Source organism: Accipiter gentilis, chromosome 6 (genome assembly GCF_929443795.1).
Source record: "Accipiter gentilis chromosome 6, bAccGen1.1, whole genome shotgun sequence".
Classification (NCBI taxonomy): Eukaryota; Metazoa; Chordata; class Aves; order Accipitriformes; family Accipitridae; genus Astur; species Astur gentilis.
In genome coordinates this window covers 24,910,229-24,928,627 of record NC_064885.1, presented here as the reverse complement: position 1 = coordinate 24,928,627, position 18,399 = coordinate 24,910,229, and the positions used below count along the sequence as shown (strand labels likewise).

At 44.0% G+C, this 18,399-nt stretch overlaps 1 protein-coding gene across 2 annotated transcripts in view; it reads left to right on the top strand.

Moving 5' to 3' along the window:
• Positions 1–2,867: 2,867 nt before the first annotated feature.
• DOCK10 (dedicator of cytokinesis 10) overlaps positions 2,868–18,399 on the top strand; it is a 166,641-nt gene continuing 151,109 nt past the window's right edge. For both annotated transcript variants that reach the window (XM_049802824.1, XM_049802821.1), the window contains exon 1: positions 2,868–2,990. In XM_049802824.1, coding sequence (XP_049658781.1) covers positions 2,868–2,990 — 123 coding nt within the window. The remainder of the gene's footprint in view (positions 2,991–18,399) is intronic.

Genomic DNA, 18,399 nt, shown 5'->3' with positions numbered 1-18,399 from the left:
CAAAGCTGGTTTTAAGTTGGAAACCCGGTCCAAACACTTACTGCCAGCCATTATAAACAGTGCTAAAATTGCTCTTCATCAGAGATGCTACAATCATCCAACTCTTAGTGTCAGTCTTAAGTATTTGTAGGAATAGACTTCAAACTCATGTTTTAAGAATGACTTGTTTCTGTAACTCCAGATCTCCAGCCTAAGACTTACTGAATCTCCAAAGCTACAACTCTGCTGTTACTGCTGTTTTACTAATTACATGTTTATCAAGCCAACGGTTTTTTAAGGGTGGAGAATTAACAGCATATACCATTTATACTTTTTTTTTTGTTAGCAGTCATGCTAGAACTACACTATAGGATACTCAAAACCAAATGGAAAAACTCTTACAAAATACAGTGGCCCTGTGTAACAACTGACTGAAATCTGAAAATTAAAAAACTTCTGAAATACAGGGGAAACCTGAGACAAACCAAAATAATTAATTTTGCATAATAATTATTTGGTGAACAACCATATGCATGTAAAATCCTGGACACTTGTGCTTTGCAGTATGCATGACTATTTCAGAGGCAGCAGACTCGACTCCTCTTTGACAAAGCTCCTTGCCCAGACTGTCGCTGAATGTTTACTTAAGAGGATGATGATTAAAAATGTGTTATATTTAATCCAGCTGCCTTTTTTTTGCTCATTATTTCAGTATTTGTGGATACTTCTTGCTTTCCTGCAGGCTTGAAAATGTTTGTGGTGCAGAAACAGCTGGCTCTTTTATTTCTTGATGTCTACTAACAGATTTAAGCAGCCAACTGCTCACTGACAAATATCTGCATATTCGCTCAACCTCCAGCTTGCGTATGTATAGCTGTGATGAGAGAAGTAATGTGGAACACAGGCTGTTATTGCCTGACCACAGAGCTGACCACATCTGAGCAGGAGCAACAGTACTGTGCCCAAAGCCAGGGATGGCTGCAGGTTCCTGACCTGGATTATGGTGATTATTTTCTTAAAATCATTTTCCAGAATGTACATGCACATACTGAATGGAAGAAACCGTTAATTTTCATAATTCTCTCTCACAGATGCAGTGTGTGTTTTCTTTGCTGTCTGCAGCAAATTGCAGTCAGATTTATCATAAATTACATCGCTGTGTGAGACAGAATGCTTCCGTAGAGTCACTGAGGCCACTTACTCTTCTTTTTTTCCGCAACACGAGGCTGCAGTTTCCTATAACGAGCCTTATCTGAATTGTTTGCGAAGTGAATGAAGTCTCCTTTTTCCATTTCTCAGTGGCTTTTTGTGTCAAATTTCTCAAGGGCAAGAGAACTTTTCAATCCAGTAGTACTTCCTTACTGAGCTTTAGCTTCAAACAAGTGTCATCTCCAAGATATTGCAAGATGACACCTGTTGAAGGGTAGAAATACTCGGACTAGCATCTTTAATTGTTTTAAACCAGTTCTGCGGCACTTAACATACTATAGATAATTCACTTTACTGGGCAATGTTTCCCTTGCAGAGGAATACTTCAACTTTGGGCTGTGATGTCCTGTTATCATTGCTGCCTTTGGTATCTTTCATAAGTTTGCAGGAGAGAACTGGGAGCTACGCAGGGGCTGCAGTGAGTTCGTAGCACACTGGTACCGTGGTGAGGCTTCCAGTGCGCTGCTCAAAACAGACACGTGCTCCTCGGTGATGATGTACGCCAGGTGTTCTTGCAACATTGAATTCCCTAATGCAACAGTCTAACTAAATGTTAACTGACTCCGCTGGGTTTTGTGCCTCCGGGCCTTTGCAGCTTCAAGCCTTGCCCTCCCGCTTGGGCAGCATCATTGCCTCGTCAGGGATGACAACTGAAGTTCCTCGGGTTTTATTTCAGTTTTGTCTTACAGGGTTTGCTATGCGCTCAAACGTGCGGTCACTCATGGTCGCCTCCTTTCCCACACCCACCAGTGTAACCGAATTATGAAAATTCTGCATCCGAGAGGAGAATAGAAGTATTCTTGTGCGAAAAAAATCAGACGGGGCTCTCGCAGCAATCCTGTATTCTCCACGTTACAGCTTGTTGTTAAGGCATAAAGCCGCATTCCTCCTAACAGAAGACATGATAATTCTGCTGCGGGGGGAGGGCTGTGACTTGCGTGAACTCTGTGGGCTTAAATGGCTAAACTTAATTGTGTATCGGCGGAGTTTTCCACGGTGGAGAGGCAGGGATGCCGCGCCAACTGGCAGAAGGCCGGGAACGCATCCAGCCTCGCTCGGTGCAGGGACCACGGCAGCCCTTGCTGCTTGGCAAAGGCTTCCCGCCAGCTCTGAGGACGGTGGGGCTGACCTGAGCGTTGATTTCTCACGAAACCTGGCGGCCAGGCTTCGGGTTCGTCCGCCGCGCCGGCGGTCCCACCCTGGCGAGCGGTTAACACCGAGAGTAGCTCTTTCTCTCTCGAACCCGACCCCGCGGCCTTGCTGGCAGAGCATCCTGCGGTGACCACACGCACGCGAAGAGGGGTGTCCGCGCCGGCCCGCTCCGGCCCGGCCCGCTCCGGCCCGGCCGGCCCCCGCCCCCCGGCTCCCCAGCCCCCGCCGGGGGCCCCCATCGCCCCCTCGGCGCGCAGCCGCCTCGGAGCCGCCGGGGCGGGAGCGGGGCCGTCCCCGCGGCGCCGTCCCGGGGCCGGCGCTCGGCCGCGGCGCACATGGCCAGCGAAGGCGGCGGGGGCGCGACGCTGCCCCGGGGAGAGGCTGCGAACTTGCCGGCGGCGGGCGGCCCCCGCCCCGCACACCCCCCCCGCGCGGGGGGAGCGGGAGGGAAACCCCCAGTTCCGCTTCCTGACGGCGCCTCGGCCCGGGCGGGGAGCGGCGGCCGGAGCGCGGGGCTGCCGGCGCCCATGGCCGGCGAGCGGACGCGGCGCTTCACGCGGAGCCTGCTGCGGCCGGGGCAGGCGGCGGAGCTGCGGCACAGCGCGGCGACGGCCGCCGCCGCCGCCGCCGGCGGGCGGCTCCAGCAGCGGGTGAGTGCGGCGGGGCGGCGCCGAGCGGAGCGACCGGGGCGGCCGCGGCGGGCGGCGGGCAGCGGCCCAGGTGCGAAGCGCGCCCGGGAGCCGCGGAGGGGCGCGGCGGGCAGCCCCGGCGGGCAGCGGCGAGGAGGGCGCCGCGCCGGGACCCCGGCCGGCACGTCCCCGCCGGGGCCGCCGCGCCTCGCCCTCGCGGTGCCGCCGACGGCTGCTGGCGGGGCCCTCGCTCTGCTCGGGAGGGAGCTGCTGCCTTCCTCGCCAGAGCTTCGCCGGCTCTCTTAGCTTTCGAGCCAGCCTTGCGCGGGCAGGTGAAGCGAAACGCGGGGAGCCCGCTCGCGGCGCCAGAAGCAGCAGCTGCGGGCCGAGGGAGCGGAGCCGAGCGGAGCCGAGCCGAGCGGAGCGCGCCGGCTCTCCCGGCCGCTGTCGGTCACGTGGGGCTCAGGCACTTCACAGCCCGTGAGCTGCGTGTAACCGCCAGCGCGGAGGTGCCCGCGCGCTCTCGGTGATTTCCACTGGAAACCCCGCGGAAGGGGGCCTGGAGCGCCGCGGACACACGGACCCCGGTCTTCCTCGTGGCGCCGGCTGCTGACACGCGTTGCGTGAGGCTTCCATCCCCGTGGGTCCCCATCGGTGGGATAGCGCAAAACGGCGGCGAACTGTTCACCGCCGTGCGACTTCGACAGTATTTTCTCTTCCCGTTCCGTGGTTGTAAATAGGATCTTGGCGGACAGGCACAGACAGCAGATTGTTAGGGTTCTCAGAGAAACGCCCGCTAGCCTTTTTGAATCCCTCGCCATATACGAGTCATTTATTAGCCATTTTTATATTAAGATCCCATTGGAATTAAAGCTATGTGTTATGGGAGATAAATGACTCCTGCTTAGGCGATTGAGCGTATCATTTCTGCGAATCGTGTACTTCAGATAAATATTTTCCTTTTCCAGCTTTTCAGGCAACACAGTTCATGAAATAGACTAAGAAGCTGAAAGAGGGAAAGTTGCAAGTGAAACGTCGACACTCGCCAAAGTTTACACCAGTGCCTAAATGCAATGCACTCTCTCTCTGCGTCAAACGGGAAATAATTCTGCAACTATGTCCCCATAAACTTAGTGGGCTGTTTCCATCTTCTGAGGGGCCTTGCCCACTAGAAATGGAGAGCAGTGCTGAAACGGCTGCTCTGCTTGGGGGCAGCAGCCAGTTCATGCCTCCTAGCTATCTGTACATCAAATGTGAGTTGTTTTCTTTACCTCACTAGATTTGCAGTGCTCTTGCAGTCAGCTTTGAAGGCCTTCATAAAGCATTTCCAAGCTTCTGACATGTGAAAGCTTGGCGGAAACTTACTTGTCTCTCCTGACTTCCCACAAAGGTTGCACGTGCTATCAGCCCTTGTCAAATGCTGAAGTGTCTCTACAACTGTACGGCTGGCAGATTTGCATGGTCCTGCCCTCTGGGCACATAGGGATCAGAATTTGGCCCGTTGTCAAACAGGATGCACTATGCTGATGAAGTCTTGGTGGAAACGTTCTAGGAACCATCACGGTTGGTTTGGGCTCTGCCCAAACACCGTCCTGAGTAGTTGTCCCCTAAGAGGGTGTATAAAGTCTGTATACCAGCTGAACTATTGTATTGTCTAATTGCATCTTAAAGTATTATAAATTAAGTCCTATTAGAAGTATATTTTACTCTGTTCTGCCTCTGATGCAAGAATGCAAAAAAAAAAAAACCCAGAGAATGAGATTACTGAAGCAAATCTGAGTTTGATGGTCTGGTTCCCTTGAGGAGAGGGCTTTTTAAGGTGTTGATAACAAATCTTGCACTGCTAAGTTAAGAATGTAATTTTAGTTACTGCTTATGCATTTGAGTTATATTTTATTCAATCTGTCTTTAAAACGTCAAGACCCCAGTTGTGGGACAGTAAAAATCATCTGCCACTTCTGTGAGTCTGACTTCCTGTTGACTGATGAAACATACTGGTGCTGGATTTCATCAGGGCTTTTGATTCAATATCTGAAGCAAATGCCGTCAGATCTGCAAAGATGGTCTTTTAAAGATACTGAAGTTAAAATTCAAAGATGCCAGGCCAAATTCTGGTTTCAGTTATACTGCTCAGTGGGAGCACTTAGGGACTTCCAGATGTTACGTTTTATTCACCAGCAGGCACAATGGTTCTGAAGTCTGGGTTGCTTGCTGTGTTGAATATGTATGGCTCTGGGAAACTTAATGAAGTTACCATCTTTTTACCATACTTTTTTGAGTTGCCAGTAATGTTGCCTGTGAAAGGCAAATTTTTGTACAATACCTTATGCTGAGGACTCATGCTGGGGTACAAAACTGTTAACTTCAGGGTTAAATCTTTTCTAGCTACATCAACTAAGAAGGAGCAGAACTAACCATTGTATCTTGGCTAACAGGCAGAAGATCCCTCGGCAGCCAGAACTGGGGTTGCTGGTTGTCCATAGCCAGGTTTCGGGCTGCCACGTGGAGCTGGGATGTTCTGTGCTGGGCAGCGATCGTTGCCTCTGGACCCATAATGCAGAGTGCCAGGGCCCGCAGGTCTGTTGAGGTCTGTTTTCCAGGGAAGCTCTTCTGGCCTGTGTGCCTTGCACACGGGGGACACTGGCGCTGCACAGCCGTTGCAGTAAGCTGTTGTGTTGCCATTGTAGAAAAGTCCCACAGGACCTGGAATTTCTGGCTGAACTTCTACTGACTTTTTTGTACCAGAATTGAATATTCTTGCAGAAGAGAAAAATCTGGTGTATTCAGTGAGGTGCATTGGTTCTCATCCCATCTTGCTCTGGATGTATCAGCACCTTATATTCCAGTTATACTAAATCTGACTGGTGTCCTGGAAGTTGGCACAGCTGCTGTCCAGAGTCTGCAAAGTCTACAAAGTAGAGAAATTGTAAAGGTGTAAAGTGTAAAGAATTAAGCCTTCTGGTACCGCTTTTGTGTACGTCCTGTACTGAATTGGCAGCTGGGCCTCTGTCAGCAGGATTTGTAACACCACCTGCAGCAGGGGTCGTTTGTGTCTTAGCAATTTGGTAAGAGCCTAGGGATCAAGTGCCTATTTGACATTAACTGTCTTAGAGAAAAGTGGAGTGTTGTGTCTTTTAGCTCTTCACTGCCATCAAATATGTTGCTTTTTCTTCTGTGTACTTTACCTTTCCTTTTGCTTATATTTATTCATTTAATACAGGAAAAACAGTTGCTAGTATTCAGCACAAAAATCTGTTTGTAGAAATAGAAAAGTGCCAGTGTAATCAGGGGAAAAGGGATGGCAGAAGTGAGGATGTTTATCATTTGGTGGTGTATTGTATAAGAGAGGAACTTCTGTAGTACCCTGAAAGATAGAAAGTGGAAATGGAGGTTGAGGGTGGAATATATGTGTATATCTTGTTGGTGGGGCATAGTAGCTGCAGTGTTTTGGCACAAGTAACAGAGTCTACATTAAATACCCAACTCTTCAGCAGTTGGAGGCAGTGGTACTATCAGGTGTTAATCATGTGTGGCAGTACTTCAGGTTGTTTTCATAAGTGCCTAGTTAAGCTTTCATGTAGAAAAGGCAGTTCACCAATTTAGTCAGTGAAATAGATTGGCATCATTTAGGAGGTGAATAATTTATTGTATTTTGAAACTTTGTTGTGAAATTCTTTGTCTCCTCTAATAGAAGAGGCTTGTCTTAAAGTTGCTTTATGAACACTTGCTGCCACTGCCCAGGAAAGCTGAATAGCTGCGTGCAAGAAAGGGAGATTAGTATGTCTGTTGCTTCATTTGTGTCTGTGGCTGCAGCAATATTTTACTGGAAGTTTTTAAAATAAGGATGGGCTAGTCAGTCAGTGCTCCTAGAAATCAGCTTGCTAGCTGCTCAGCTATTATTAAACTTCATGTTATGCTATTATTTCCAGATCTCAATTAATTTGGCTAAGTACTGCTGGCTGCAGTACTCATCCTTTACATAAAGTATTGTGACACTGTTTTTATAAAAGAGCTGTGGGGGGTCTTGCTCCTCATCTCTCTTCCATGCTTAAGTTAATAGCAGTCTGGAATTGGGCTGTTGCTTCACGTGTCTTTTCTTGGCAGAGGTTTCTTTCCATCACACTGCAGCCAAGCACAGAGAGTTGTGGTGTCCAATGACCTCGTACTGGCTGTCTCTCTCGAGTGGAAGGCTGGATTACATGGCTTTCTCTTCCCCACAAAATGGGTTTCTCTCTTTGTTATTTTACCTGGGGCCACTGTAACTCCTCCCTGAAAGAACAGATACCGTTTGTTTCCAATAGTATTTTATGTGGTATGTTCTTTACAAATAATGAAGTCTCTATTTGTATTGTAGTTGTATATTTCTCATTTTGGGTAGGTAAAGAACTGTTGGTGAGGGGGGTTGTGATTCCAGTGGCATGTTGTAGTCTCTGAAGAAGACTAATGTATATTGTTTACAGCCTCAGAGAGCACCCACTGTCTTGGTATCCTGGATAGTAATAACAGAGCTTTGACTGCACTTATGCTGTAGGATCATGTTGTATGGCCTTTTCTTGTTACGTGGCCATGCTTGACTTGGACTTCCATGTTGAGAATCAGGCCAATGAATGAAATGACACTGAAAACTTCATCTGTTGAGAAGGTACAGTGTTAACTGAGCTATTCCAAACACAGAAACTGGGCTGTGAAAGGCTCCTTTCTTCTGGGGATATTCTGATGTCTACTGTTTTTCCAGGGTGAACCAAAGTAAGGCATTTGTACAGACAGTGAATATACCATGGTGCTGTATAAAAAATAGACTCTGTGTGGTTGTACATATGAGTACATGCAGTCTTCACAGGACAGCTACTGGATTTTTGTCTATTTCCCTGCAGACTTCTTAATGTGTTGGTTCTGTCTTATTTTTGTGTTTTCTTTGGTTAAGGCCAAGGTGACAGCCTGGCAAAGTAATCTTAAAAGCACGTGCATAGAGTGAAGGCCTCATCCCATTTTGGTGGTTGAGGAGAGAGGGAGTTAATTCATGGCACGGGCATAAGGGAATGTTATCTGCAGCCTAGAGGTGGTGGTTCTGCTTTTGTGAGCCTTTGCATTTGAGATAATATGGTTTGCTCAGGGCAGACAACTTATCAAGCGTATTTAGGACGTTAGCAACTTCCTGTGAATACAGTGCAATATTGAAGTACTAAACAGGTGTTTTTGTTTGTATTTTACCTGTGAACCTTGTTCACAAATCTGTATTCCAAAATTTATCTTTAATTAATATCCTGTGGAATATCCCTTACCTGTTCAAAGACCAGGCCCACATTATTTGCAAGTAATCTCCTTTCTCAGTAATTTTCTTGTTTAGAAGTGTCTGATGAGAAATTTTGTAGCTGTTCTTCAGTTGAGGTATCCCAAGGACACTTGCAGTGGTGTGGCCCTGACAAGGGTCTGATCGTTTTCAGCTGGCTGCTGGAGCCCAGATGTAAGGGCAAACCAAGCAAAGGGCACAGGCAAGAATGCACTGCTTGCACATTCTCCAGCTGCTAGGCTCCCTCCTCTGCAGGCGGACAAAAGGGCCAAAGTCTTCTCCTGAGCAATTCTAGGAACTTCATCTGAGACTGGCACTGGGGTTTAAATTGATGCAGAAATGAGGAAAAAGAGATAAGGGAAGAGAGCCTCAGAGAGGGTGGAGACAGAGAAGTGAAGAAAATGGTTTAGAAAGAAGTTAAAAGCCTTGGAGAAAATGGGGGGAAAGAGAAAAGACTTTGTGGGGAAAGAGAAGCTGAAGAAGACGATGAAACGAAGGAAGGAAATGAAGAGAGATGCAAGAAAGGTTCGTCAGGTTGGTGAATAACTCGTGCAAATAAGCCCTTAATATGCAACCGCAGGCAGTAATTTAGTAGGTAAGGAGACCTAGGCACTTGGATTTAAATGCAGTTTTTACTGTTGTCTTAATCTGTCACTTGACTTAACGCTTTGTTTTAAATTCATGGGAAATGAGTCAGCTTGAGTAACTCAAAATGCTCTCAGTTTATAGAAGCTGCATTAACTTTTTTTCCCTTGCTTACAAGGTTAAATAAGGGGTCTGGGGAGGGAGAGAGTGAACAGCAGTAGAAAAGAGAAGGAGAATCTGGAAAATTAAGCCTTGTGTTGGCTTTGGAGGAGGACGGTTGCACAGAGAGAAGGTTTAATATTGTTGTGGTTTATAACAGGCAGTTCTGCAGTGTGTATGTCACTTCCAGAAGTCAAAACATGTTTAACTTTTCTAGCACAAGGTCAAAAGTCTATAAAATAGTGACACGGTTGTGGTTATTACAGAAACAACAAAAACTTTCCTGCAGTGTGTGTAATGTTTCCAGTTTAGGATTGCCTGCCTTTCACAGAACTTAGCAATAGTTTTCTGAAGCTAGATTATATCTGCTGTCTGTTTTATACCAACTGTGTATTCTTATACTAGCAAATGCCAACTTCATCCCTGGTTTTGGTGATACGAAAAACAAAATACCAGGAGGTAACTGCCCAAGATCGTGCAATAAATCTATAGTAAGGGCCTTAGAATGATTGTCTTCGAGTTCATCCCCATCATGGGCTGTCCTGCCTCATATGGCTGAATAATTTGCCTGGCTGTGAAGAATGGTTCATAGTCTGCACCACTACGCTCATTGCTGACATGGGAAATTTTTTCCCTCTCCTGTAAAATGTAAGAAAGCCAGGAGCTATCTGCCCTTTGTGTGCTTGCTTAGTGTAAATGACTTCTGCTCATGTTGTCCCTTTCTAGGCAGAACGCAAACACGCTTCAAATAGCAGTGTAATAAGAGGGCACCAAGCTGCCTTAGTGCTAGATGGTAATGTGTGTCAGGGAAGCCTTCCAGAGCCGTTCTTTTACAGGAGAAACTCGGGAGGCTTTTTTTCTTTCATTTCCCACCCCTTCCCTTTCCTTTGTTTTTTAGATTGGGCTCACAATGTAGTAGTCTATTATTTTTTCCCCTTTATGTCAGTGGTACATAATTACAACCTAAATATATTGCTTAAATATATTTTTAGTAGATTACTTGTCATCTCTGGTACCCTCCCCCCCCCCCCCCCCCCCCCCCGTGATAGACACGGGCAAGAGGTTGATGTTGCTTTTTTGTTCTTAAATTTTACACAATGCTTTACAAATACACGGAGAGAGTTTCATTGGAGCACTGGCAATGATGCTGCCCAGCCTCTCCTCCCCAACTTGTACTCCAGGAGTTAACATCCAGCCTTTTTGCTTGGGTACTGTAAGGCTACTTTTCAGCTGGAACCCAAATACTACGTGTTTTGGAACACAATGTAATGTTTTGAGATGACCTAACTTAGATGTGCTTTAAGGTTGTATGAAAATAACCTGGATACATTTGTGACATGTGGGTTCATACTGCACAGACAGCAGTGTGAACAGTAGCTACTGTCATTAGGATCCCAGGCAAATACAGGGAAATGGAGATGGATGCTTTCCTCCAATAGGAGTCTTCTGCTGCCTCTGTGAAACAAGGCTTCATCTCTGCAGACTCAAAACAAAAAAAAAAACAAAACCCAAAACAAGAAAAGCTCAAAAAATTGAAAAAGTACACTGTATTACACTTTAAATTACTAATTCATTCATTACTAATTAACAATTGGCTTACTACTAGATTTTTTCTTTCCAGTATTGCTTTTGTTTTGTGCAGTTGGTATTATATGCATTGTACAGAAATTGAGTAAGCTGTCAACATTGTGATGATTTTCTTAATGCTGAGTGTAGACCTCCACTTCTGACTTCATGTTGTGTGGAGAAAGTACAAGGCAATTCTATCACTGAGTCTGAAATGGGCTTTTCAGCTTTGAGAGTAATGTTGGCTGACTTAAAGCAAACATGATTCTAGGTTATTTTGACATGTTGACCTAAATTAAATGATGTAGATATAATGAAATTTAATGAATGCAATGGAGTTGGATACGATGGCGGGGGGGAAAGCTTCCTTTTTTAAGTGTTACTATTTATCAACAAGATTACTACAGGAATGTTCTCTCTGAAACTGGAATGACTAGATATGTTTAGCATAGCAAAAAGGAAAAAAATCTTTATTATCTTTGGTTTTGGTTAACCATAGTGGATTTTAATTTTTAAACTGTCATCATTTAAATGCATTGTTTGCCCATGTATGTTTTCTGCTACATGTACCTGCTTTTGCAACTGTGAGAAGGCTGATGTATTTCAGCTGATTTTGAGGAGTGTACTTCTAATTTATAGGCAAGAATGAAATTCTGGACTGTCAAGTGTCTCCTAACACATGCCTCTGCTTTTCCTAGGACTAAGTTAAAGGCTTGCCATGTGGGAAGCACAATGGCTCTGCAGAGATAAGACCTAGAAACACCTTTTATCCAAAAGGTGTCTGGAACACTTTAACTATGGGTTAAATGTGTTTGTATTTTGATACAAGTTCCTCAGTGAACTTTGTTCTAGATCAGGTCTTTTCCTTGTTTTGAGGGGAGAGGTTGGCATGGTTTGAAGAAAATACACCTCTGAAGTGTGAGAAGTTTTTCCTGTGATTTGAGTTTTTGGCAGGCTCTGGGACAGTTTTGAGGGTTTTGTAAACCTTACTGGATTTCAAATCTTGTCCTTCCCACTGAAATTCCTCTGACTTCCAGAAAATTATTCATTAGAATTCAAGCTAGAGTTTTGTATTTTGCATGAGTTAGAAGAATTCTTTAAGAGCTGCAGATGGTTACCAGCAGGTTTTTTGTGACAACTTTACCAATTTCTATGTATTTCTTCTTGTCTTTCTCTCTCCTGGTCCATTTTCTATATTTGCTCTGTGATTAGAATTAATGCGATATAGGACCAGTACAAAGCTTAGCACTTGAAAACTCTGAAGTACAGCCTAGTTGTGATTAACACGGGCCACTGTCCCTGTGTGCCTGTGATGCTGGGCACAAGCCCTGCTTTTCTCTCACCTCCCTGTTTCTTGACCTGGTCACCCTCCCTCCTGCCCAATAGCTGTTACCCTGCTGTTCCCTTTCCTCCTCAGACCCTCTCTCTGTTCTTTTTTTATGTCTAGTTTATGTTGAATTTTTAGACAGATCCTCTTCACTGTGTAGATGGTTTGAAACTCCCAAAAAATAGTTTTGTGTCTCTATTTTAAATGCAACCTCCTTTACTTCCTCTCAGCTTTGATGCAGGCATGATGCATGTCTGTTGCTGGGGCATTAAAATTAGTGTCCATGGGGGATACTGGACTTATTTATCATTGGCATCTATGGTAGCATCGTTTGGTGTTAAATGTGTTTGTAAAGTGTTTATACTGCTTTGATACTTTTGCAAGTACTTGCCAGGGAGTGGGGTGGGGAAGAAATTTGGGACCTTCTACTCCCTCGTGGAGTGTCTGAGGATGAGCAAATGTCTTTATCCTGACCCTTGGAGGTTCCTGACTCCTCACTGTAGGTGTGCTTGGTGCTGCTGCAGCTGGGAGGTGGGAGAAATGAGCACATTGGGGTGCTCTGGTTTGCAGATGATGTGTCCCCTAAGGTGCATGACAGAACGGGTATTCTGGGAGAAGGGACATGAGGAGAGGCAGAGTGAGGACTGCTGTGGTATCTTCTGGCCTCAGTGGCATGTCACAGAGCCTCAGTAGCTTTTAACCCTGAAACTACTTTTTCCAGCCCTGCCTTCTGCTGTGAGACACTTGTTGCTGGTTCCTCCTTATCCTCTCTCCACCCCCTGCCTTCTTGCCCTTTTAGCCCTGTGAAAGCTCTGGCAGCCCTGGCAGAGAGTCCAAGCCAAAAAGTCAGCAGAACAGAGAAAGGAAAGGCTGCTTATGTCTAGATGTTACATAAAATATATGTGCAGTTTGAGGGAGGGCAGGAGGCCAGTCCTCCAAATCCCCTTTCTCTCCCCTTTGGAAGCAAATACAGCACTCCTTTCCATGCTATGAGTAGGCACAGGAGAAAGTATTCAGAGCTTGACTCTTTCAGAGTGAAAGTGATGGCCTGAAGTCAGCCTGGGGACTGTTGGTTGGACTGTGCTGGGTTAGATAATAAATCATCTTTGGAGTCCATCCCGTGAAAGAGCTTTCTCTATTACTGTGCAAGTACCATGGCACATGCCAGGGTTGATGCCTTTTGTTACGAATGCCTCTGTTGCATTTCACAGGCCATAAATTAACTTGTATTTGTAGCAATATCAGTCTCTCTTTGAAGATGTACATACTTTTTCCTGGCTTTTTTTTTTTTTCTTTTTTTGTTAGTTAGAAGAGCCTCAAAAGTGGTCTCGAGTCATCTTGAGTCTCAAAAGTGGTTCAGGGGCCAAGACTTGGCTATCCTTGGGATGGAGCCATTTCATGGCTTTAAACTTTTAAGCTATGCTGAACAAAATACAGGAAAGTGCATGGTACAGAACAACTGTGCATTGACAGGGAGAGACCTTGGGAAAACAAGTCCTGGGTCACACCTCTGATTCTGCATGCAGAGAGAAAGGGAGTGATGAGTAAGTATTAAAACCAGTAATGAGCAGACTTTGATATTTATTCCAGAATATCATGTGGTCCGTATCTTTTGTATTCACATATTTGCAAAGCATACTAAAATATGTGCTGAGCTATCATGTCTCCATTGTCAGTATATAGGCACACTTTTTTTCCTTCCATTCATGTGTCACAGGTGGACTTCCAGCAGCGGATAAAGAGCAATTACAGGGACAATGCAGAAGTGAAATATCATACACAGCTCTCATCTGAAAGCAAGTTACTAAAAAGCATCTGCCTGTTCCAAAGATCACATCTCACTTTAAGCATCAGTTGCCCTTTACATGAGTAACAGTTGTTTTTCTCTTTGAGCTGTGTGATTGTATGGTGCTTCTGTTCTGCTGACACTATTTCATTAAACAGCTAAAATTGCAAACACTTGTGGAAACTAAGTAATAGAACATTAAGTAGAATTGAATGGTACTGGTCTCTTCAGTGCTGCATGAATTAATTCTCATAACTTCTCCAGAATCAATGAGAACTGTTTTAGAGGTTAGTTAGGAGAATTTACCAAATGGAAATTCAGGAGATACATGAGCAGAAATTAAGTTTATCCTCTTTCCTGGTCAAATAATAACCTGTGGTTTCACAGCAACATTAAGAAATCCCTAATATACACAAAGAAAGTCGCAGTCTATGTAGATAATAACTTTTCTTCGGGTGTCTTTCAGAAACCTCCTGCTCTTTCTTTTTATATTTCGAACACATACCCAAGCATTCACAGGTTTTGTAAACTTTGGAAAAGAATTGGAGCTCATGAAACACAGCAAATCAAAGTGGTTTAAGTCTGCTCGTTCTGGAAATGGAGGAAGATGTGATCGTTTTTTATGTAGGAATGATAGCTCCAGCTTGCTGTGGATGTTGGCAATAAAACACTTTTTGCCTTCTATGTAACCTTTCTCCAGAAAGGGTAAGGATAACTGTTTTCAGACTGGTTTCAGGTGGAAATTACAAGTTACTTGTGTTGTAATAAGCAGGATGAGCAGTAGTACAGCAGGACACAATAACTGATGTGTGTTAGTATGAGGTTTATCTCCTTTTTTTTCTTTTCAAAGTTGTTCTTGGAATGAGAACCATTCAAATTGACTAGGCATGGCCTGCATGTTGCGCTTAAACATTATCTTACTCTCCTTTCTTTGTTCTCATATCTACCCACTCCCTGCTTTGCTACCCTTGCCCCTTCCAGTTCTCAGTCCTTGTTGCTCTTTGTGTCTTTCTCCCACTTGTCTCTGAGCTTCCATTAATGCCTTTCTGTATGCAGGGAACAGTATGTCAGTTATCTGTCAGGTATCCTATCTTTGCTTGCCATCCACACCATCTTAAACCCCACTTTTTCCAGGAATTCTCCTTGCCAGTTCTTCAAACTGATAATATCTCTGCTCCTTTTCTTCACTGAACAGCTATCCTGTGTTGTTCTGTCTAGCCACGCTTCTCACCCCCATACTGTCAATGTGAAGTGTTTGGGTTTGGTAATATGCCTCTCTCCTAGCTTTAGTGTAAAGTTTTATGTTAATCAAATGGTTTTATATAGATAATAGCTATTTGAATGACTGTTCAGTAGATAAAATATAATTCAAATAATAGGTAGTGACTCTTGAAAGTACCTCTCTGCTGTGTCTCTTTCCTGAAAGAATTTCTGTATCAGTGGTTCCCTGTTCAGTATGGTGTGGAAGAGAATGCAATGTCTTGATATGTGAGTGCATCAATAGATGTATACATATTTTTAAATAGACTTAAGTAAATAGGTAGCTGCGAGGGTTAACATCTGTTTCCTTGGAATAATGTGGCATGCATGGTTTTGGGGGTTTTGAGCAGAGATTCTTGGCATTTAAATGCTATGCTGATGGGTACTGAGATGTGCTAGAATGAGCTATAAGGACTGCTATACTTAATCTTTGTGCCCCGACACTTCGGGTTTTCTGTTTCCTATCACTATTTCCCAGTGTGTTTTTCAGAAGAGCCCAGCTCCTAATCCTAAAGGATCTGGTAGGGATTCAGCTTTGAAAATGTGAGTTTCTTTATTTTGGGGAAGTGTTTGTGTGATAACGATGGGAGTCAGCAAATGACTTCTACTTGGAGCTTGAAAAGCTGAGGTATAAAACCTGTATGCTGAAGGGTTGCTGCTTAACGTGGCGGCTCACCCACAGCTCCAACCGATGTAACTGGATCTAACGTTGCCCCAACAGCACCTCTTGAATCCATTTTGCATAGTTTGCATTGCGTCTGGTAAGCCTCGTTTGTGTTACTGGTATGAAGGTGAAGCTGGATGTGCTTTAAGAGTGGTGATAAAAGCAAGATCGCTGTCAAGGAACAGCAGCAAAGTAGACCTTGCCATTTTGCCCTGAAAAAACAGCTTCAGTTTTACAAAAGGACACGCATTAACTGACTGTTGACAGTTAAAAGGATGAAACTTTAAAAAACAAGAAGTCCTTGTATGTGTGGTTATTAATAGTTTAAAATACAAGAATTACAGGAATTAAAACTAGAGAAATGAAAAGAAATCTGAATCTTCCCTCTCACGTGTTTCCTTCCTCCTTTTTTTTTCCCTCTTCTCTCTCCCCCTTCTCCCTCTCTCTTTATTTTCTTGGAGGCTTGAATCAGTGGAACTAGATATATTTTCTTGTAATGCTACAGAACTTGGGTGGGTAATATTAAACGGGAATATTTAGGGACAAGAAGATCATCTTTTTCCTTGCCTTTAGATTGTGGCTGTTAAGAGTGAGCCTTCGGATCACTAATGTCTGGAGCTGCCTGGAAATCTGCCTATTTGTGTTTCTTTTGCTGTACTTTGAGGGGGCGTGAGAGGGGGTCTGTGTATTCTCTTTTGGAGTGTGTACTTTTTCTTTTTTTTTTAAGTCCAGTTAAATACTGTATTTTAACAATTTCATGTACTGACACAACTGTGCCTCAAGGGGAACAACATCGAGATGGGTGCCTTGGGTACTAAAAGCCTAGCACATTGGCACACCATTCTCCTCTAATTCTTGCTTATGAAGGTTTTTTCTGTTCTTGAAGAAAAATACATGGAAGTAAAAGGTAGCTTATGATTTCATTCAGTTAACTGCTGTTAATGTATATAGGGTACAATGGCAGAATGACAATGGTCTGATTCTTTTTGCCCGTGTCAGAGCTCCAGGCGTTCCCCATAACCAGTATGCCAAACAGGTCCTGCTATCATTAGCTAACAAGGACAATTATAAAATATTTTTCTCTGTCTTAAGGGTACAAAAAAAAATGAAAATTGAACCATGACTAAGGAATAATACTTTCTTGTTGCTATTATCATGGGCTCAGGAGATTTTCTAGTTTTTTCATGTCTGTCTGTAAGATAACAGTAGTAAAAACTAGCAAAGTGCAAGTGCTAACAGTATTACTGTTTTTAGACAGTTTGGCAGGAAACACTATTTCCTGTTCTGTTGACTTTCTCATAAGTGTTAACCCATCTGGGGCTTCAACATCTCTTGCTACAGTGGGATAGACAATGTCAATAACAGGCAAATTTAAATATCTTTGTCACTTTAAATAGATTGAGCAGATTCTGGTTAAAAATACAGAATTCCCTATTAATTTTTTTGAATGCAGCATAATGTCTTCAGATTTCTATCTGCATAGTCGAGTTGTGAAGTGGGATTAAATTTACCTTTAAAGCATGGGCTCATACTGGTGTAGTTTGCTCCTCTGGATCAGGTTAGAGTTTCCAGAAGTCGTGTGTCATAGGCTGATGCTGGGTTCCTCAGCACTCCTAAGTCAAATAATAATTGTAGTGCCATTTGATGATGTGCTTCCCAGATCACCAGATAAATCTACATCTGGAGTAGGATGATGAATCCATCTTCTCCATTACTTACCTGAGATGAATTGTACCCCTTGTCTCTTGAAACCCCAAGTAAGTGCTATCCACAGTCTGAGGGTAGCAGCAATACCAAGATAGAGGTGAACCTTCCTTAACCTTTCACCATGCCTGTTTGTCTTGGCTGACAGTTGTGTGAACACTGGTTCAGCAGGATGTCTCTACTTAGGGTAGTACCTCCTACCAGGGTGCAGCAGGCTTTTAGGGCTGGCATTCAAGCTTGTGGTTTTTTCAAATCAGATGCTGATACATGAGATTTGAAAGCCAGAGGTGCTGCTTCAGAGCGGTGAGACCTGCTGATAAGCTTGTGCTGGGTGGAGGACACATTCTTTAGGTGTCTCCCTTGAAATGCCGTGGCTTCCATTTCCCCCTGCTTATGTATGCCACCAACAATCTGCCTCCACGCTCCCCTAAGTAAATTACCAACCTGATCTTTTGTGAAGACTAGTCATGTTGAATTTAGCATTACTACATCAAGAGTAAGACTCTGATACTGAGAGTGAGTAATTGTAACCAAGTTCGCCCTTATGCCTGACAGCGTGTGTTTAGTTGCGTGTATATGCCCTTATTTAGATGTAACTGTTCCTAATTTGTTCAGCTGCTTGACAGAAGCATAAATGACAGTAAGGTGAGAGCTCTTCTGTTGGCTGTGACTCTGTGCTACCATGAAATCATCGTATCATTACATATGAAGTGATACATGATTGTTAACTTCTGACTTTAATCTAATTAGAGCACTAATTATATGTTGGAGTAAATTTCAGAAGTGAACAGTTGCTATCTCTATCTTAATTTCTATCAAAATTTTAAAAGAAAGCTGAGAATATTTTTCCTTGGTGTGAAAAAGGGGTATGTTTAAAGGGAATCTATATATATCATCATGTATTCACTTGGATATCACATGCTCTAATGAAAGCTTTGGCAGTATAGACAACCAGAGTGTTTACTTCTTTTGAAAAAAACAACAATAAAAGAATCTGTAGGGTTAAAGTTCCAGTGTGTAGTTTGTAACATTTTAATTATTTACATAGGCATTTGCACTTTTTCAGCTGAAGTTACTTAAGAACATAAG